This window comes from Doryrhamphus excisus, chromosome 10, assembly GCF_030265055.1.
Source record: "Doryrhamphus excisus isolate RoL2022-K1 chromosome 10, RoL_Dexc_1.0, whole genome shotgun sequence".
NCBI lineage: Eukaryota > Metazoa > Chordata > Actinopteri > Syngnathiformes > Syngnathidae > Doryrhamphus > Doryrhamphus excisus.
The window spans coordinates 10591082-10613366 of NC_080475.1; the positions used below are offsets into that span (position 1 = coordinate 10591082).

Sequence of the window (22285 nt, forward strand, 5' to 3'; positions counted from 1 at the left end):
TCTTCGGCACAATATTCCCTTTCTCACAGGACCCGCCAAAGCGCTGACCTGCTTCCCTGATTCTGCCCTCCCCGCACTCTTTCTCACATGACTTTCTCCTTAGGTGACAACTTTATTCTCATACAATAACTTTTGAACAAAACCCTGTTTTCTTTCTTCTGCTGTGAGCATGTGAATTCTTGGCTATGGAGATCATGTTTCCAGACAAGAACCCGACACCTCAGTTGTTCATTCATCCATCACCAAAGCGGGGTAGGGGGGTGGGGGTCACCGTGATACCTTCCACACATTATGATGTCATCTGTCTTCATATTGTGTCTAATATGTCATATCTATATATCTATAGAACCACCTCAGCTTTGACATATAGCTGCAAAAACACATTATCTCCTTATTATCTTATTATATCTTGTGTGATGCTGCTCTCTCGAGTCACATGAGTGGACAAGATGGTGAATAAAAATCCACGCACGCAGTCAACCGGCATGCAAGAAGAGGAACAAGGCAACAAGCGCTTTGCAAGAATAAAATGGATAAAAGATGTAGACAGGACCTACCTGGGCCTGCGTGCAAGGTGATCTGCTCCCCACCTCTTCCTCCCACCTTCTTTTCATCACTCACTCCACCCCCCCACCCGCTCTGTCATTGGCTGCCATGTGAAATAATACACTTTCCCCCATTTATTTAAATTAAATGACATGCAACATCAAAGAAATCCATTCAAACATAACAAATATGCTAGCTGAATGCTAACAACACTCAAGCAAGTGTAATGAGTTTTAAATGTCTTTTTATTTCACAAAATCATTTAAACTATTATTTTTTCTACTTTGTATGTGTAAATATGTAAATAGGATATGTAGAGTTGTTCTATGGTGCGACGTACGGTGACGTCATCACGTTGCTACGCGCGTGCCCTCGTCCACTCAAGCCGCAGCCGCAGACATGGACGAGGTAAGACATTTTTTTTTTTGGCGCTGTAAAATTGCGTGTAGCGATTGTTGAGTTGTGTGTATGTTGTATTGTGTGTGTGGTATTGTGTTTAGTGAGAGTTTCCGCCTGTGTTTGTTTCTGTAAAGTTTATCATGTGACGATAACCTGTGAGCGGAGGCTAGCTCCGTTAGCATGGGTCGGCTAGCGGCCTGTTCATTCGCGTTAGGCATCCTATTTAGCGTGTTCTTCTTCCCGTTCCAGGGGAGGCGGGAGCTCGCGGAGGGCCGCACACCTTTGTTTTTTTGTTGCTCTACGCAGATGTGGACGAAAATAAAAACCCTGTGAAAACCTTTGAAGACTCTCTCTTTACAACAACGCAGAAAGAAATGAAAATGACAGGTTACACTAGCTTCCAATTCTACTTTATTCTACTTATTCTAAACCTTCTAACCTTTAACCCGGAAGCCTTATATGTCACTGTTGCTCCAAATTCCGCGTCATCTAGCGGCCATTTTGGGCACTGCAAGTGTTTTCATATGAACTCACTTTCTTCTGCAACTTCTTGGCAAATCCTTGGCAAAAGGCATCTAAGTGTTGGAATATGTTATGTATTTACACTTTATTACACTCACTGTATGTAAATTGTCGTCTCTGTATAAGACGTGAACAAAACAGAGCCAGCAAACAAGCGTGAGCCGCCATTTTGAACAAGGAGCACCAGGAGGAAAAAACGGAAATATTAGACTGTTCAAATATAGACACAAAACCACTTCAATTTGTCCAAAACGTCACAAAACAGCCCTTATTAGTAGTATATACATGCAGTGACACTTTAAATGGACACCCACTAGTTAAAACGGGGATAAATGAATGCGGAAGTCACGTGACGTCAGTCTTCTCGCGAGGGGTAATCGCTCCACTGCTCTCTCGTGGCGAAGCTAGGAATGTCCCAGTCATGTCATCATCGTGGTCAACACAATATCGATAGTAATAAACAAGACGTTTGTAAATAGATGTCTTAAATAAATATATTTTTTTAAAACTTAGTATTAATATTGTATAATTATACTAAGTCAAACAATTGTATCTAACAACATGCGTTTTTGCCTTTGTTTCTACACACCCTGTATAATTGAGGGAATGTCTTCCGGTCACCATTAAGTGTCACGCATTGAGCCGCCCATAGAGGTCAGTAGACGACTGCTCGCAACTTCCATTCAAGATTTGTGTGGCTTTTCCCCGGCGTGGCAGGACAGCAGCCGAGCAGATTGAGGAGCCAATGAAGCCGTCACACATGCTTTATTTAGCAGCACGTGTTTTCATCCAATATTTCTCCCTGATTGGCGGAAGCAAGCTGTGTCGTCCCAGCTGCGTTCCACACACACACATTCATCTTTGCACCTCTAACGACGCTCCACCTCAGGGGGGCGCTCTTGTAGTCATTCCATGCTGATTGTTGTCCTTCTCATCTTGTGTGATTCATTTCATGCTTTATTTTGACAGGAGACCCACGTGGCAAAAACACACCACCACCATGGGCAAGACCAAAGAGCTCACCTCTGGAGACCTGCACCAGAATCAGCTACAAGTCCACCAGTGAGACTGTAGACCTGGACAAGACCGGAATATGCTACAAGCCCACCAGCAAGAATGTAGACATGCACAAGACTGGAATGGGCCACAAGTCCACCAGGAAGAATGTAGAACCGCACAAGACGGGAATACGCTTCAAGTCCAACAGCAAGAGAGTAGACCTGCACAAGACCAGAATGCGCTACAAGTCCACCAGTAACACTGTAGACTTGTACAAGACTGTAATATGCTACAAGTCCACCAGTAAGACTGTAGACCTGTACAAGACTGTAATATGCTACAAGTCCAACAGTAAGAATGTAGACCTGTACAAGACCGGAATGATCTACAAGTCCACTAGTAAGACTGTAGACCTGAACAAGACTAATATGCTACAAGTCCAACAGCAAGAAAGTAGACCTGCACAAGACCAGAATGAGCTACAAGTCCACTAGTAAGACTGTAGACCTGCACAAGACTAATATGCTACAAGTCCACCAGCAAGAATGTAGACCTGTACAAGACCAGAATGATCTACAAGTCCACTCGTAAGACTGTAGACCTGTACAAGACTGTAATATGCTACAAGTCCAACAGTAAGAATATAGACCTGTACAAGACCGGAATGATCTACAAGTCCACTAGTAAGACTGTAGACCTGAACAAGACTAATATGCTACAAGTCCAACAGCAAGAAAGTAGACCTGCACAAGACCAGAATGAGCTACAAGTCCACCAGTAAGACTGTAGACCTGCACAAGACTAATATGCTCCAAGTCCAACAGCAAGAATGTAGACCTGTACAAGACCGGAATGATCTACAAGTCCACTAGTAAGACTGTAGACCTGCACAAGACTAATATGCTCCAAGTCCAACAGCAAGAATGTAGACCTGTACAAGACCAGAATGAGCTACTAGTCCACCAGTAAGACTGTAGACTTGCACAAGACTAATATGCTCCAAGTCCAACAGCAAGAATGTAGACCTGTACAAGACCAGAATGAGCTACGAGTCCACCAGTAAGACTGTAGACCTGCACAAGACTAATATGCTACAAGTTCAACAGCAAGAATGTAGACCTGTACAAGACCAGAATGAGCTACAAGTCCACCAGTAAGACTGTAGACCTGCACAAGATCAGAATATGCCACAAGTCCACCAGCAAGTGTGTAGACCTGTACAAGACCAGGATGGAGTCCAAGTGATGCAGTGCCTGACGATGGTGATATGCGGGTGAGTGTAATCGAATGAGGCGGCTTCATGGAGGAAACAATAAACGTGTGATATCTGTGACGCCGCTACATGGCAGCCAGGCTAATGCCTGCTTATTAGCATGCTAGCGAGCGGACCTGTTGCTAGCAAACAATAAGAAGCGCTTAGCAAGGTTGCATCCGGAAGGTAATATGAGGTGATGAATATGCTAATGGTCTTCATCTCGCCTCCCGCTCTCCATTCCATTAATTCCTCTTCACGCCACTCCTCATTTGGCTAGCCCGCGCCCCCCCCCAATTCGCCCCCGCTTCCCCGCTCGCCGTCAGGCCCGTGATATTAGAGCAACAATCACAGAAACAAAACGAGCTGGAACAACCAAGATGGGAACAGATGGCACGTAATTGCCTGGCGGAGGAAGCCGGGGAGTCCATTTTTACCCGTCCCAGAGGAGTTGCACTTGCGGGGGCGGGGGGAGAGGGGGGCGTTCCGAGTGCAGGTGCGTTTGTTTTGATCAGATACGGCCCGGAGGAGGAAGCGCGTGAACGAGTTTCATCAAGAGCGCCGACAAAGCGGGGTGAGACTTCAGTCGGGGGCGCCTGCTCGACACGCTTATGTCGGGGTGCGCCCCTAAAGCGCCCAGCCCCGCCTAGCCACACTGAGCCCCGCCCGTGTACTCCCCATCCATGCTTCAAACTCTATTCGTCCGCCACAAAAATGCACATTGCAGCTCATGTGACAGCTTCTGGGGCCCTCAATGCAGCATAAAGACGCCATTGAGAAGACGCAGTGACAGAGGTCATGTAGTATTGCACGCTGGCCGCTAGGTGGCACCAACAACAAAGACGCTAAATATCTCATGGAACAAGAAAAGTAGCAGCAGCAAAAACAAGAACATTTATAATTATTTTCCATCCATCCTTTTTCTATGCCGCTTATCCTCAGTAGGGTCACAGGTATGCTGGAGCCTATCCCAGCAGGCGAGAGGTGGGGTACACCCTGTACTGGTCGCCAACCAATCACAGGACACATAGACAAACAACCATTCACACTCACATTCATACCTATGGACAATTTGGAGTCACCAATTAACCTAGCACCTCACTTTATTCCACTCATGTTATCACTTTATTCCACTGACTTTATCACTTTATTCCACACACTTTTATCACTTTGTTCCACTAATTTTATTCCACTACTGGGAAAATGTAATTCCACAAATGTTCTGATTTAATTCCACTAGTTCCACTATTCCAAGTGAAGAATCATTATTATTATTATTATTATTTTGGGGGGAAAAGTCTGAATATTTGGCAAAGTTTACAAGAAAATTTGCTGTAATTTTACAAGAAGGAATTCCAAATATTGAGAAAAAAGTAAACTAATGAGAAAAAAGAAAAAAAATGGTAATTTTCAAATCATTTTATTGTAATATTATGAGATGTAACAACATTTTAACTGCACAAAATGAACTTTAATATTCTGAAAAAACACACAAACAGTAGAGAATTTTTAGAATATTAAATTGGGAATATTCTGGGAATAAAAATATGCTAAATAAATAAATGCTAAATAAAATGCTAATATTTGGCAGGAAAAAAAGTTGAACCAGTTGGAAAAAAGTCCAAATATGAAGAGAAAGAAGGAGGAAATGCTAGTATCATGCTACCGTAGCGTACGTGATGACGTAGCGCGGTGAGCTAGGAGGAATGTGGGCGTGGACTGAGGCGGCAGGAAGGGTCCAGGATGGATGAGTGATGGCGAGGGAGCATCTGTTCAATTACCAGCATGGAAGGTGCATTACCCTTGGCTTTGTTGTCAGGGATGCTTGAAAAAAAGAAAAAAAATGAATTTCTAATGATGTGATCCTTCTCTTTACCATCTGAAACTTGCTCCGGCCGTCCAATATCCCGCTAATAAATTACAGCCCCCCCGCCCCCGCCCCTCCATAACAGTCTGATAAATAAAAAAAAGCATTTGTGGTAGCGAGCAGCTGTGACCCAGGGTTACCTAGCAACAGGTCATGCCCAGACACGACGCACAAGGTGGAGATACACCTCAGAGGAGCACCGTTGCGGGGGGGGGGGGGGGTGACAACGCCTCTCGTTCCTGCTCTCCCTGACCCTCCACAGATGGAAAAGCCACTCGGAGGAAACGCCATTTGATTGACAGGAAGCTCTGAGTGCTTACTTCTATATACCACACCGTACAATACTACTATACAGTATATACCACACCGTACAGTACCACTATACAGTATATACCACACCGTACAGTACCACTGTACAGTATATACCACAACGTACAATACTACTATACAGTATATACCACACCGTACAATACTACTATACAGTATATACCACACCGTACAGTACCACTATACAGTATATACCACACTGTAGACACTAAAAGTCATAGCAATTTTAGAGGAATAAGTCACAACATTAATTGTATAAAGTTATAATATTAGTGGAATAAAATCCTAATAATATAAAATAGTCATAACATAAGACATAATAGTGGAATAAAATCATAGCAGTGGAATAAAGTATAAAATAAATATATATAATATAAAATAATATAAAAAATAATATTAGAGGAATTCAATCCTATTAATCGTGGAATAATGTCATAATATTAGTGGAATACAGCCATAACAGTAGTGGAATAAAATCATAATTATTGGTAGAATTAGTGGAATTAAATCAGAACATTTGTGGAATTATATTTGTCCAGTAGTGGAATAAAATTAGTGGAACAAAGTGATAAAACTGTGTGGAATAAAGTGATAAAGTCAGTGGAACAAAGCAGGTGGAATAAAGTGATAACATGAGTGGAATAAAGTGAGATGCTAGGTTAATTGGCCACTCCAAATTGTCCATAGGTATGAATGTGAGTGTGAATGGTTGTTTGTCTATATGTGCCCTGTGATTGGCTGGCCACCAGTCCAGGGTGTACCCCGCCTCTCGCCCGAAGAAGACAGCTGGGATAGGCTCCAGCACCCCACGACCCTCGTGAGGATAAGCGGTAGAAAATGAATGAATTAATGAATGTTAATAGAAGGATAATGGATGAAAAACAAACACTGGTCAGTGATCCCGTGTGTGTGTGTGTGTGTGTGCACGTGTGCATGGATGGCATGCACTGGTGCACGTTTGCGGCAGCCAAGAATGGGTATGGAGAAGACGGACGGATGAAAAGCTCGTAAAGCAGAACACATCCGTGTGACAAAGCCTCCAGGGAACTATGCAGCTGTGCTCCGTTAGCATACGCTACACTGACCACACACACACACACACACACACACACACACACACACACACACACACACACACACACACTGCAATAACCTTCATGACAATATTTGACTAGGGCGGAAAATACGCCAATGTTTGTCTTTCCATTACAAGTATTATTATTATTATTATTATTAATTCATTTTCTACCGCTTATCCTCATGAGGGGTGCTGGAGCCTATCCCAGCTGTCTTGGGGCGAGAGGCAGGGTACACCCTGGACTGGTGGCCAGCCAATCACAGGGCACGTATAGACAAACAACCATTCACACTCACATTCATACCTATGGACAATTTGGAGTCGCTAATTAACCTAGCATGTTTTTGGAATGTGGGAGGAAACCGGAGTACCCGGAGAAAACCCACGCATGCACGGGGAGAACATGCAAACTCCACACAGAGATGGCCGAGGGTGGAATCGAACTTGTGCCTATTATTATTATTATTATTATTATTATTATTATTATTATTATTATTAGTATTATTAGTATTATTATTATTATTATTATTATTATTATTATTATTATTATTATTATTATTATTATTATTATTATTATTATTATTAATATTATTATTATTCACCTCATTCATCATAATAATACACACTAAGTCATCAAGTCTTCATTGAGCACCTGTCAATCACTGAAAGCACCAGTCAGTCAGTGACACTTGAGTCCTAATTGGTCTTCCATGAGCGCCCATGAGTTAGTAAGAGCACAAATGAGTCAGTGAAAGTTGAGTCTTTGTTGAGCAGCCGTCAATCAGTGGAACTCGAGTCTTGGCCCAACGGCCGTGAGTCAGTAAAAGTCCATGTGAGTGTATCGGTGTAGCGGTGAGTGAGTGAGTGTAAGTGGAGGTGTTGAATGAGTATGTAGAAATAAGATTAGCATAGAAAGATAGCATGTCGGTGTCATGTGACATGACAGACGCTAAAAGCTTGCATTAAAAATACACCTCCCGCCCCCTCCCGATCTAATTGCAATTGGTTCCTGTTAGCATCACACCTGCTCACTCACCCTTAGCACCCACTGTCCCATCATCATCATCATCATCATCATCCACATGGTCAGTATGTTAGCATCCGTGAAGGACAATCACATCCTCTCCTTTAATTCAACATCACTTTGTTCCACTAATGTAATCACTTTATTCCACTAATAATCATCACATTATTCCACTAAGATCATCACTTTATTCAACTAACAAGCATAACTTTATTTCATTAATATCATCACTTCATTCCACTAATATCATCACTTTATTCCACTAATAATCATCACTTTATTACACTAAGATCATCACTTTATTCGACTAACAAACATAACTTTATTTCATTAATATCATCACTTCATTCCACTAATAATCCACTAATATCATCACTTTATTCTACTAATAAGCATCACTTTATTCCACTAAGATCATCACTTTATTCCACTAAAAAGCATAACTTTATTTCATTAATATCATCACTTCATTCCACTAATATTCCACTAATATCATCACTTTATTCCAATAATAAGCATCACTTTATTCCACTAAGATCATCACTTTATTCGACTAACAAGCATAACTTTATTTCATTAATATCATCACTTCATTCCACTAATATCACTTTATTCCACTAATAATCATTACCTTGTATCGTTAATATCATCACTTTATTCAACTAATAAGTATAACTTTATTCCATTAATATTAGCATTTCATTCTACTAATATTCCACTACTATCATCGCTTTATTCCACTAATATCATCACTTTATTCCACTAATATCATCACTTTATTGCGGTAATATTATCACTTTATTCCCATAATATTGGGACTTTTTCCCTGTAACATTACAACTTTATTCCCATAATATTCAGACTTTATTCCAGTAACATTTTAACTTTATTCCCATAATATGGTGACTTAAAGTTATTCTGCTGATGTTTTTCATAACACTACGGCTCTAAATCTTTTAGCATATGTTGCGAAAGTGAAATAACATTTGTTCCTAATATTACCAGTTTGTTCTTGTTTTTTGGACTTTCTACTCAAACATGTACATCTGTTTTATTATTATTATTTTTTACCAATTGTATGGCTGCCGTTTTCTGGCTACATGAATGCGTCACTAGGAACCGGCCGTAGAGGGTGGCATATGGAATAGCTGGAATCGATGGAATAGATGGAATAGAAAGGATAGGCCCCGTTTAAGCGTCTTGACAGGATTAGAGCAGAGTTAAAGTGCTTTGCGAGTGCGGTTAATTGAAGCGGATGAGCTTTTTAATAAAGCGTGCAGTGTTAGCAGCTGACAAATGGCTCGCCTGACACGCCAGGGAAATCGCATTTAATGGCATCAGGTATGTGCTCATCACACCTCACACCATGGCCTACTTAACACACACACCTGTTTCACGTTTCTTGCCCACTTCACGCTACACTGGAACATTCAGGGAGTAAAGTCGCAACGTAGACGGCGGCCATGACGCCACGTGCTGTTAGTGCAGAGGCCGAGAAGCGAAAAAGCAAAGGCGTCAGAAATCAGCAGAAGAGTTGAAGCCATACGTCGTGTGACTGCAGCCTGAGGAGGTGCGGCTTTGATGTTTGGCCCCGACAGCGGCCATCCTGGACGGGCATGGATCAGAGGACGCCATGCTAATGTGAAGGATGAATGAAGTGCGTGATGGCTGCCCGGCACGGGCCTGAGCAGTCCGTGGCGCCTTCTCACAGCGCATCCTCTGGACGCCTGTCACTCCTCGTTAGGGAGGCGGCCTAGCAGGGACGCCCTGAAGGTGAGGATGGCTAGCCGGGGCGGGGGTGTCATGTCGGGGTGTCATGTGTGTCCGTGCACGCCTCCTCAGGACAAACACCAGCTCTCCTGCACCCTCAGGCAGGACAGGCAGAAATAGAGCCGCTGTAGGACGGACTGTCCAGACGCTCTGTGGTGCTGCGAGGGGGAAGGAAGGAAGGAAGGAAGGAAGGAAGGAAGGAAGGAGGGAAGGACGGAAGGAAGAAAGAATGGAAGGAAGCATTGAAGGACAGAAAGAAGGAAGGAAGGAAGAATGGAAGGAAGGAAGGATAGATGGATGGAAGGAAGGGAGGATAGAAGGAAGGAAAGAAGGATGGAAGAAATGAAGGTAGGATGAAGGGTGGAAGGAAGCACAGAAGGAAGGATGGAAGGACAGAAGAAAGGAAGGATGAAGGGTGGAAGGAAGGATGGACAGGCGGACGGAAGAAAGGAAGGAAAGACAGAAGGAAGAAAGGATGGAACGAAGCATTGAAGGACAGATGGAAGAAAGGAAAGAAGGATGCAAGGAAGGAAGGATGGATTAAAGAAGGAGGGAAGGACGGAAGGAAGAAAGAATGGAAGGAAGCATTGAAGGACAGAAGGAAGGAAAGAAGGAAGAATGGAAGGAAGGAAGGATACATGGATGGAAGGAAGGGAGGATAGAAGGAAGGAAAGAAGGATGGAAGAAATGAAGGAAGGATGAAGGGTGGAAGGAAGGACGGAAGGAAGGATGGAAGAAAGGAAGGAAGGATGAAGGGTGGAAGGAAGCACAGAAGGAAGGATGGAAGGACAGAAGAAAGGAAGGATGAAGGGTGGAAGGATGGACGGATGGACGGACAGGCGGACGGAAGGAAGGAAAGAGGGAAAGACAGAAGGAAGAAAGGATGGAACGAAGCATTGAAGGACAGATGGAAGAAAGGAAAGAAGGATGCAAGGAAGGAAGGATGGAAGGAAAGAAGGAGGGAAGGACGGAAGGAAGAAAGAATGGAAGGAAGCATTGAAGGACGGAAGGAAGAATGGAAGGAAGGATAGATGGATGGAAGGAAGGGAGGATGGAAGGAAGGAAAGAAGGATGGAAGAAAGGAAGGAAGGATGAAGGACGGAAGAAAGGAAGGAAGGCTGAAGGGTGGAAGGAAGCACAGAAGGAAGGATGGAAGGACAGAAGAAAGAAAGGATGAAGGGTGGAAGGAAGGACGGACGGAAGAAAGGAAGGATGGAATTAAGGACGGACAGGCGGACAGAAGGAAGGAAGGAAAGAGGGAAAGACAGAAGGAAGAAAGGATGGAAGGAAGCATTGAAGGACAGATGGAAGAAAGGAAAGAAGGATGCAAGGAAGGAAGGATGGAAGGACAGAAGGAAGGAAGGAAAGAAGAATGGAAGGAAGGAAGGATAGATGGATGGAAGGAAGGGAGGATGGAAGGAAGGAAAGAAGGATGGAAGGAAGGAAGGATGAAGGGTGGAAGGACGGAAGGAAGGATGGAAGGACAGAAGAAAGGAAGGACAGATGGAAGGACGGACGAAAGGAAGGAAGGAAGGAAGGGCGGACGGACAGATGGAAGGACGGAAGGAAGGAAGGACGGAAGGAAGGAAGGACGGACGGAAGGAAGGAAGGAAGGAAGGAATGGGCGGAGTATGCGATCAAATATTCATATTCATACAAACGGAATAGCTTGAGCTCATCAGGCCTGCTGAGCGTCTTCCTGACGGCACAGCAGCTTGGATAATGTCACCTATAAATCTTTCATTCCTTCCCTGATTGATAGGAAGACCACTACACTGCACTCACATTGGATGATTAAGACAGCATATGTACTTTTACACCGTACATTCATTGCTAGTAGCATGCTAACAGCGAGCACCTCCGATATTTGTGCTATTTTTCAAAGGTATTAACTTCCATGGTGTTGCCATGTTTCCTATTAGCATGCTAACAGCGAGCATGTTAAATATTTGTGCTATTTTTCAAAGGCATTAACTTACATAGTCAGTTAATGACATTAACACGTTAGCACATTCGCCATAGAGTAAGTATATGATATTTGGCTAGTAGTTAGAGTATATGGAGTAAGTATATGATATTTGGCTAGTAGTTGGAGTATATGGAGTAAGTATATGATATTTGGTGAGTATGAGAGGAGGGAAGATGCCACATTAGATGTAGTGATGGTGCAATGGGGTTGCTTGATTCCAGCTGGCAGCTGGCAGTGGGGGCCTTCCTTCCTTCCTTCAGGGTTTGCCCGTGCATGAACCCACCCCATCCTCCTACCCCCACCCACATGGACATCAATCTAAGCCCCCCCCCCGTGCCTCTATACATGCCCACATCAAACACACATCCACATATGTATACACGTATGCATACATACTGTACATGTACATTATATACTGTACATACCAGTTGACACACACAGGAGGAGGCGCAGTCAAATTTCTTTTTCTAAAATCTCTGAATACTTTATTCCATAATATGAAGACTTTATTCCCATCTTATGATGACTTTATTCCCATTTTATGATGACTTTATTCCCATAGTACTTTGACTTTATTGCCATAATATGATGACTTTATTCCCATAATATGATTACTTTATTCAACTAATATTATCCCTTTATTCCATTAATATTATCCCTTTATTCCCATAAAATGGTGACTTTATTCCATTAACATTATCCCTTTATTCCCATAATCTGATGACTTTATTCACATAATATGATGACTTTATGCCCATAAAATGATGACTTTATTCAACTAATATTATCCCTTTATTCCCATAAAATGGTGACTTTATTCCATTAATATTATCCCTTTATTCCCATAATCTGATGACTTTATTCACATAATATGATGACTTTATGCCCATAAAATGATTACTTTATTCAACTAATATTATCCCTTTATTCCCATAATATGATGACTTCATTCCCATAAAATGATGACTTTATTCCATTAATATTATCCATTTATTCCCATAATCTGATAACTTTATTCCCATAATATGACTTTTTCCCATAATATGATGACTTTATTTCCATAATATTTTGAAAGTATTTTCTCTAAAACAATTGTAGATTATTTAATGTTTTTAAAAATATGATTATGAAATAATATTTTAAGGACGTCCCAGCGTCGGTCAGGTTGCAGTCAAGTTGAGCACATGTTAGCATATGCTAAGTATGGTAGGGGGCTGGGGGGGGTATTAATAGTCGCAGACAGCAGCGGTGCGCTCTTATTTTGCAAGGCTGGGATATTGATCGCTGCTGGATGGCAGCGGAATGAGATGCAGAGGGAAGAGGACGCCGGATCATCAAATAACACTCAGCTGGGCCCCACACGCACGCAAATCACATCATGCTACATAATCAACAATATCACAAGACGCATGGATGCTGTCATGCACGGCCACCTTCTCTCTCCCTCCCTCTCTCTTTCTCTCTCTCTCGCTCCAACTCTGTGTGTGTGTGTGTGTGTGTGTGTGTGTGTGTGTGTGTGTGTGTGTGTGTGTGCAAGCAGACAAACACTTTTGTACTCAACACCTCTGCACAGTTTGAGCAGGGCAGCTCTCTGTACCACTCAAGGCCAGCCTGTGTGTGTGTGTGTGTGTGTGTGTGTGTGGCCTCAAGCCACCTTCGCCTGCTCCATCACATCATTGTGTAACCATAGCAACAATTCTGATCAATCCATGGCCAAAGATCAATGGCCGTATTCCCACATGTACAGCAGGGCTGTCCAAAGCCTTTATTATGTCACAATATCATTCATATGACTAATACCATATATTAATATCATTCATATCACAACAACTCAAATATACCCAAATATCAGCAGCTATTTCACAACAATAAAGACAAGATATGACCACAAAACCAGAATAACTTCATAACACGTGAGGAAAATAACGTCATCAAAGGAGAATAAACTTCATATATGAAAGAATAAACACATCAAAGTCTTGCAAAATTACTTTGTCCAACAATATATCTTATTATGGAATAAAGTCATCACATTATGGAATGAAGTCTTCATATTAAGGAATAAAGTCATCATATTATGGAATGAAGTCTTCATATTATGGAATAAAGTCTTCATATTATGGAATAAAGTCTTCCTATTATGGAGTAAAGTCTTCATATTAAGGAATAAAGTCATCATGTTATGGAATGAAGTCTTCATATTATGGAATAGCATCTTAATGTGATGGAACAAAGTCTTCATATTATGGAAAGAAGTCATCAAATAGAATAAAGCTTCATATTATGGAGTATATATATATATATATATATATATATATATGAATCCTCATGTTCTGGAATAAGGTCTTCACATTATGGAATAAAGTCTTCATGTTATGGAACAAAATCATAATGTTATGAATAAAATCTTCATATTATGGAATAAAGTCTTCATATTAAGGAATAAAGTCATCATGTTATGGAATGAAGTCTTCCATGATGGAATAAAGTCTTCCATTATGGAATAAAGTCATAAAATATGGGGAAGTCTTGTACTGTATTGCCCATACAGTATAGTAAAGTTGATTATAGGAGTATTGTACATATAGTATAGTAAAGTTGATTATAGGAGTATTGTACATATAGTATAATAAAGTTGATTATAGGAGTATTGTACATATAGTATAGTAAAGTTGATTATAGGAGGAGTATTGCCCATAGAGTACATTAAAGTTAATTATATGAGGAGTATTGTACATACAGTATAGTATGTAGAACTCTGTATACTAGTATTATGCTATGCTAAATGAAATAGGACATCGGTACATAGTGGATGTTAGCATGTCTTAGCATGAAGAGGAAGTCGCTCGTGAGGAGGGGTGTGTCACTTTCACTTTATGTCATCTAGCTTGCTGGGGGGGGGCGGTTCAAAGTGCGACACCTTGATATTTTTCTGCGAGTGTTGTGGATGGGCTAGCTGCCCTTCCCTGCGAAGGAGAGGATGGAGAAACAGGAGGATGAAGAAGGAGAGAAGAAGGCTTATTAGCCCAACACAGATGCCCCCCTGCTATTTATATCCATCCACCAGGAGGGCAGGTCTTTGCACCTCCAGCAGGAGGGGCGAGGGGGGCGCCACTGCATCAACTTGTCAAGGCAAATAAAAAAAACAAACCATTTTATGCTCAGCTTATACTGGAGGTTACCCAGCATGCCTTGCGGGTCTGTACATGTTTCCCAAGAAAGAGGGTGGAATCACACTCGGGTCTCCTCGCTGTGAGGCCTGCGTGCTAATAGTAATTATAATGAATATAATATAATTATCATTTTTTTAGCTCAAATTTTATATTTGCTCAAAAAGCTCATATGCTAACAATCAAAAAATAGTCATACAAATATAATTCCAAAATTGATATCCTTTTACATAAATTGTGATGTAATTATCGTTGTAGCTGCACATTGAATCGTTTATCACAAAGATATGTTATGAATAAAAATGTATTTCTATTTGTGATTAAATGTGATTAATTTTGAGTTAACTATGGACAAAAAAAAATTGATTAATCGCGATCAAATATTTTAATCGATTGACAGCCCTAGTGTGTGTATATATATATTTATTTATGTATTTTTTTATTTCTCGATATGCGGCAAAGTTTGTAATCCTGACGTACTGGGAAGAGGGTGCCGGGTGCTGGGTGCTGGGTACTGGGTGCAGGGTGCAGGGTGCTGGGTGCCGGGTGCAGGGTGCGCGTGCGTGACAGGCAGTGAGCGGTAATGAAGGATTTGGACTTCCATCCCGTTACATTATGCAGCAGATGGCGTCCAGGCCCCGCTCGTCCCAGGAGACGGGGGGACAGATGATGGGGGAGGTGTGGAAAGAGGCCAAAGGGACAAAGCTGTGGGGTTTTTATTTCTTTCTTTTTTTTTTTTTTTTTTACTCGCACGTTTGTTTTCTTTTTTCATTTTTTTGACACACTGGCTCTCGTAGGAGTCAAAGCTCCGCCCCTCCCCCCCCTTTGCTCCAGCTGAGGCTCCACCTGAGCCCATCCGCCGAGACCCCGACCCGGTTTGACCTGTGAAGGCGAGCGTGTAGGACAGAGCAGAATGTTTTGACCAAAAATACTCTGACGTGACAGATGTGTGATTGTTACCGCTTTTTATGTAGTACTAATGTACTTTCAATTGGAGTAAAGAACATATCTTGATGGACTTAGCATTAGCATTTCATTTGGCACTTGTTAGCATTATTTTCCTCGCTTCTTCTGCATGAATTTATTGAAAAAATCTAGTAAGAGTCGAATTGTAGCGTTTGACACTCTCTTAAATTGATTTCAAATGAGATTTCACGGCGTGAAATCAGCATTTGGAAATGAGCTAGCTTGCCTGCTGAGATGCTGCCATTTTGGGGACACATCATATTTTCTATGGGGTAAGGCTATGAAAGCTTGCTAGTTTCTGTAGCTTGTTTTCTATTAATTCATGAAATAAATATACAACTATAATGTTGGCGATCCTATCAAAGCATTCCAACTGACTACAATATATTTCTGATACACTGCCATGTTGGACGAAGACTAAAAACTAGGTAGTTCCTGTAGCTTGTTTCTTATAAATTCAATGAAGTATAGTCACAAGTGTCTGACACCCTGTTAAAGGCTTTACAATTGATAAATGGATCTCAAATGATCTTTAATGATATAAAAGTAAACTTTTGGAAATGAGCTAGCTTAGCTTTACTCATAACAAGCCATGGCCTGTCCCCAAAATGGCAGCTTGTCTGCCAAAGTAGCTCATTTCCAAAAGATGATTTTTCTATCATGGAAGCTCATTTAAAATCCATGTAACAACTGTAATGCTTACTAATGCTAATACTTACTTACTATATTTATTGAATTATTTCATAGAAGACAAGCTACAGAAGCTTAGTTACTAGCTAAGAAGTCATGACATGTGTGACGTGTGTGTCCCCAAAATGTCGCTTGTCAGGTAAGCTAGCTCAAATCCAAAATATATTTTTTTTGCCACAAAAGCTCATTTCAATTCCATTTAACAATTTCAACATTTTAATAGGGTGTAAAATTTTACAATTTAACTATTCTTATTATATTTCTTGAATGATTTCATCGAAAACTAACTACGGAAGCTAGCTAGCTTTTAGCTTTAAGTCATAAGAAGCTATGGTGTGTCACAATGGCGGTGTGACAGGTAAGCTAGCTCATTTCCAAAAGATTTTTTTTTGCCACAAAAGCTCATTTCAGATCCATTTAACAATTTCAACGCTTTAATAGCGTGTACAATTTTACAATTCAACTCTTCTTATTATATTTCTTGAATGATTTCTGAGAAAACTAACTACGGAAGCTAGCTAGCGTTTAGCCTTAAGTCATAAGAAGCTATTGTGTGTCACAATGGCGGTGTGACAGGTAAGCTAGCTCATTTCCAAAAGATTTTTTTGCCACAAAAGCTAATTTTAAATCCATATAACAACTGTAATGATTTATGGGGGTGTCAAATGTTACAATTCCACCAGCTGGTGAAATCAAAGTGAAATCAAAGTGTAAAAGATGTGTTTAGAAAGTCAGATTGCTGACTCATTGTTCTCACATTCCTCAGTGATGTCATCATCATCATCATCCTCTCAACTTGGCAAGTGTGTGTGTTTGTGTTGATGGTAGGGAAAGAGAAAGGGAGCACCTTTGTGTGTCCATATGACAGTCTCTATGGTGGGGTGGGGGGGGGGCACAGATGGTGCAGGCGATGGCCATGTTTTCACATGGGACCCCCCCAGCTTTCTGCATCCCACACCTCCTGTTCTCACACACACACACACACACACATCATTACAATGCCATATATTTACATTTCTGTCTAAAATGATTTCTTTGATATACGATAATGAATTTTTATAATTGTATTGAATGTATGATTTCAATCTTGAAGTGTTTTTTTTTTTTTGAGGACATGTTATTTCGTCTTCGTGTCTCCCGTCGTGTCTTTGTGTGATGCTTCTCCCCCGTGATGTCATCTTTCTTGTCTCCTACCGCCCCCGTGGCTCTCCATCCAGGTGAGAGGAGGCTGACGAGGTGACAGAGTGACTAATCTCTCTCGTTTCGCCTTGGGAATCACGTGTCGCCTCAGCATGCTAGCCGTTAGCATTTTAGCCACTCGCATTTGAAACGGGACAGACACGCCGACAAGGCGTGATGGAAAATTGACTGTGGGACCACCTTAGCAGTCGCTTACTTTGTGCTATCTTGTTAGCCGCAAGAATGCTAACTGTAGCATGTTAGCATCGTATAGTTTTTTTGCTACATGGAATGAAGTACTTTTTGTACTTAGTGCTATAGCTCTAGCAGCTTGCATGTAAACTGTTAGCATGTAGGCATGTTTGCCATTTTACTAAGGTTAAACAGTAGAGTTAAGTGCTTTTATGCTAACTGTTAGCATTTTTCTTTACTCATATTATATAGCATATAGCTACATGGCATGATGTAACACAACTATGGAACTGCATTAGCACCTTTTGGTAATTAGGGCTATCTCGCTAGGTGCTGTCATGCCATTTTACTAATGTAAACGGTAGAGTTAAGTGCTTTCATGCTAACTGTTAGCATGTTAGCATTTTTCTTTACTCATGTTATATAGCATATAGCTACATGGCATGATGTAACACAACTATGGAACTGCATTAGCACCTTTTGGTAATTAGTGCTATCTCGCTAGGTGCTGTCATGCTAACTGTTAGCATGTTGGCATTTTTATCACTTTATGCATGTTACATAGCATATAGCTACATGGCATGATCTAAAATAATGTACCAGCTCGTACTTGTAGTACTTAGCTGGATGCTAGCATGCTAGCTGTGAGTTTTTGTCCTGATTTAAAGTAGCAGATGCTCGCCTGTATTGGCGGGATGCGGAGTGAAGTGCATTTCAGACGGTGTAGATTCGGCCACGTTCAGTCACAGCAGCTTTGTCAAGCTTTGGCCAGGGGCTTCACACACTGGGGCGAGGTCTGGGCATCACGACATCACACATGACCAAGCACGCACCATCTCTGCTTCTTCAAGCAATTAGTGTGTGTGTGTGTGTGTGTGTGTGTGTGTGTGTGTGTGTGTGTGTGTGTGTGTGTGTGTGTCTCCATGGGCTCCAGCTGTCAGGAGGCCTCTGTCTCCCGGTCCTGACGTGTCTCTGATACGCCCTGCTGTGAGGCAGTGTCTCACCAACACACACACAGCCCAGGGCGACCTGTCCGTCCGTCATGTCATACAGACTCACTTGACAGTGCAGCGTGTGTCCGTCACCCTGCAGGCCGCCGCCACCACTGCCACGTCCTAATTGCAATCACCTGGCTCGGCTGTCTGGCAGCACCTTCTCCTCCTGACAGGAAGAGCAATGAAGGGCACAATGTGTGTCCAACGAATCAACCCTGTGGGTCCGGGGTGTCCCCTCCGCAAAAGTCGGGATATTTCTTCATATATCATGACTATATATTTAGGAATGTTATGAAAGTTTGCCAGATGAACCTTTGAAGACGTGAATAGGTGCTTTTTCATCTTCTATCTTGACTCTCCCAGGGGAGAAGAGGGAGAGAGAGCGAGAGAGAGAAGAGAGAGAGAGGCAGCGAGAGAGAGAGGGAGAGAGAGAGAGAGACAATAGGTTTGCTGAAATAAATTCCATCCCCTCCATCCGTGAAGTCATTCTTCATGTGACGCTGCTGTTTGCATCTTATCTCCCCAAGTGAGGTGGAAAGGAAGTGGATTATCTTCCTGTCCTTCATCTCCACCATCTCCATCCTCCGATGGACCGCTAGCAGCCGTCCTCTCTCCATTGTCTCCCCATCCAGGATCTCCTCCTCTTCCTCCTCCTCCTCCTCAAACCATCCGCCGTGCCGTTCCTCATCTCCATGCCGTGTCACTTGGCCCACAAAGTTGGTGCTGAAGCTGCAACATCCGGCAGGAAAATGACGTCTGCTGGAGCATAAAGACTTTTACTCCAAAATACTGACAAGGTGAGTACCAAAACACTCCGGCAAATACTACTTCATACCTCTAGCACTCCGGCAAATACTACTTCATACCTATAGCACTACAGCAAATATTACTTCACACCTATCGCACTCCGGCAAATAGTACTTCATACCTCTTAGCACTGCAGGAAATAGTACTTCATACTTCTAGCACTCCAGCAAATTAGCAAATACTACTTCAAACCTCTAACACTGCTACAAATACTCTTCATACCTCTAGCATTTCAGGAAATACTACTTCATACCTCTAACACTGCTACAAATACTACTACACGCATGTATGACCACAATATTTACTACCATGCATGTATGACTACAATAAAAATGTTGTCTGACTGCAATAAATATTATACTTCATGCGAGTCATGTGCGAGTCCAAATAAATACAACTTTGTGCATGTATTACAATAATAAATACTACTTTGTGAATGTATGACTGCAATAAATACTACTTCATGCATGTATGACTGTAAAAAATACTATTTGATGCATGTATGACAGTACTAAATACTACTTGATGCATGTATGACATTCATAAATACTACTTGATGCAGGTATGACAGTAATAAATACTACTTAATGCACTTATGGCAGTAATAAATACTACTTAATGCACGTATGACAGTAAGAAATACTACCTGACGCACGTATGACAGTAAGAAATTCTACTTGATGCATGTATGATAGTAATAAGTACTACTTGATGCACGTATGACAGTAATAAATACTACTTAATGCATGTATGACATTAATAAATACTACTTGATGCATGTATGACAGTAATAAATACTACTTGATGCAGCTATGACTGTAATAAATACTACCTGATGCACGTATGACAGTAATAAATACTACTTGATGCATGTATGACAGTAATAAATACTACTTGATGCACGTATGACAGCAATAAATACTACTTGATGCATGGATTGTGTTTGTACCAGACTGACAGGTGTGCAATTTGTAATTATTCCACAGAATAATTCATATTTATTCCTGCATGTCATGAAAAAGCTAATGAGTCAAGTCAACATGTGATTAAAAGCTGAAAGTATAAATGTATTTTTGAAAAATGTCCAATGTTTAAACATGATTTCATGTGTGAATCCTTTCTAAAATGAAAAAGACACATGTCATATGTAAATATTGTTTATCATGAGGGCCAACAGGTACATTATCATATTAGTGCATTTGTAGAGGTGATCAAAGATAAATGATTTTTTTCATTCAATTCAATAGAGTTTAAAAATGCGGAAAAATGAAAAAAGTGGAGTCCTAAATGGTGCTTGTTTCCCTCCTGCAGGAAGCTGAGTCCAAAGAGAGAATTTTCAAGATGATGCTCAGTCCGGACCAGGCCGAGGCGGACCTCTCGTGGACTCAATCCGACCCGGAGACGCTGCTGAGCGGCCTGAAGTCGGCCGGTTGCTCGTCGGAGGATCCGGCCGAGGAGGGCGAGGAGCGGTCCGCCGGCAAGCACCGGGCCGAGCAGCCGCTCAGCCGCGAGGAGAAGCGGCGACGGCGGCGGGCCACGGCAAAGTACCGCTCGGCCCACGCCACCCGGGAGCGGATCCGGGTGGAGGCATTCAACGTGGCCTTCGCGGAGCTCCGCAAACTGCTGCCCACTTTGCCCCCCGACAAGAAACTGTCCAAGATCGAGATCCTCAGACTGGCAATCTGTTACATCTCCTACCTGAACCACGTGCTGGACGTCTAGACCGCCCTCCACGTGAGGCCTTCACGTGCTCATCAGCAGTATTTCTACACCGTGCTCCGCGTGCGGCCCGGGGCCACGTGCAGCCCGCCGCCACTTTCCCGTCGGCCCTCCGAACAAACACAATAAAAGTCCCCTTAAAGTCTTCACGACGCTTGTTATGACATGATTTATCCCAACTTCCCTGCTTTTGACGTGCTGTTCTCACATATCCTGCACCTTTTGTTGATTTGTCGGCGTGGAGGGCCGGGCTGTGTTGGCAAAGGGGACCATCTAGCGCTGCTTTAGACTTCTAGCTTAGACGAAAAACGCATACAGTAAGTGCCACTTATGACGTATGAAAATGTCACCTTATTGTTCTTGGTCGTGTTTCCTCCTGTCTTGCTATTTATGAAGAGTTCTTATTTATGTATTTATGTTTCTATCTCTTTCCGATGGCACTTTCTGTTCTCTGTCTTGACGTGCGTATTTATGATCATTATGCTTTCCGCTCCGTCGTCCCTCAGTAGCAACGATAAGCACTTGAAGATGTGGTACACGCCATTTCATTTGGGACGCGACGTTTTTGCTGATTATATCATATCATCATCATCATCATCATATTTGGGTGTGGTTGTGATGATGTGTTTTTGTCTGGTTTTTCTAGTAATATCCAAAGATCTGTTTGTCTCTTCAGGGTCGTGCACATCCTTTTCTAGTCCAGATATTCTTGCTTTCTAAAGGACACACTTTTCATATTTTCAATTAAAATGGACATATCGGGAAAGGCTTTTGCTTGTCAATCATTTTTTAATTCATACTTACTGATTTATTT

At 41.9% G+C, this 22285-nt stretch overlaps 1 protein-coding gene across 4 annotated transcripts; it reads left to right on the forward strand.

Annotated features, from left to right (window-relative positions):
- Positions 1-920: 920 nt before the first annotated feature.
- nhlh2 (nescient helix loop helix 2) lies at positions 921-22234 on the forward strand. 4 transcript variants are annotated; one of them, XM_058085997.1, is made up of 6 exons: positions 921-954; positions 2437-3739; positions 18885-19190; positions 19309-19390; positions 19473-19742; positions 21064-22234. In XM_058085997.1, exon 6 carries the CDS (start codon positions 21094-21096, stop codon positions 21472-21474), a length of 381 nt encoding a protein of 126 aa, XP_057941980.1. In that variant the 5' UTR covers positions 921-954; positions 2437-3739; positions 18885-19190; positions 19309-19390; positions 19473-19742; positions 21064-21093; the 3' UTR covers positions 21475-22234. The 4 variants fall into 4 exon arrangements, with proteins under 4 accessions (XP_057941980.1, XP_057941978.1, XP_057941979.1 ...); XM_058085995.1 differs by lacking the exon at positions 18885-19190; XM_058085996.1 differs by lacking the exons at positions 921-954; positions 18885-19190 and adding an exon at positions 2010-2121.
- The last annotated feature ends 51 nt before the right edge of the window (positions 22235-22285 follow it).

Coding starts and splice junctions, on each gene's coding strand:
- nhlh2 (XM_058085997.1), top strand. CDS start 21,094: ATGATGCTCAGTCCGGACCAGGCCGAGGCGGACCTCTCGTGGACTCAA.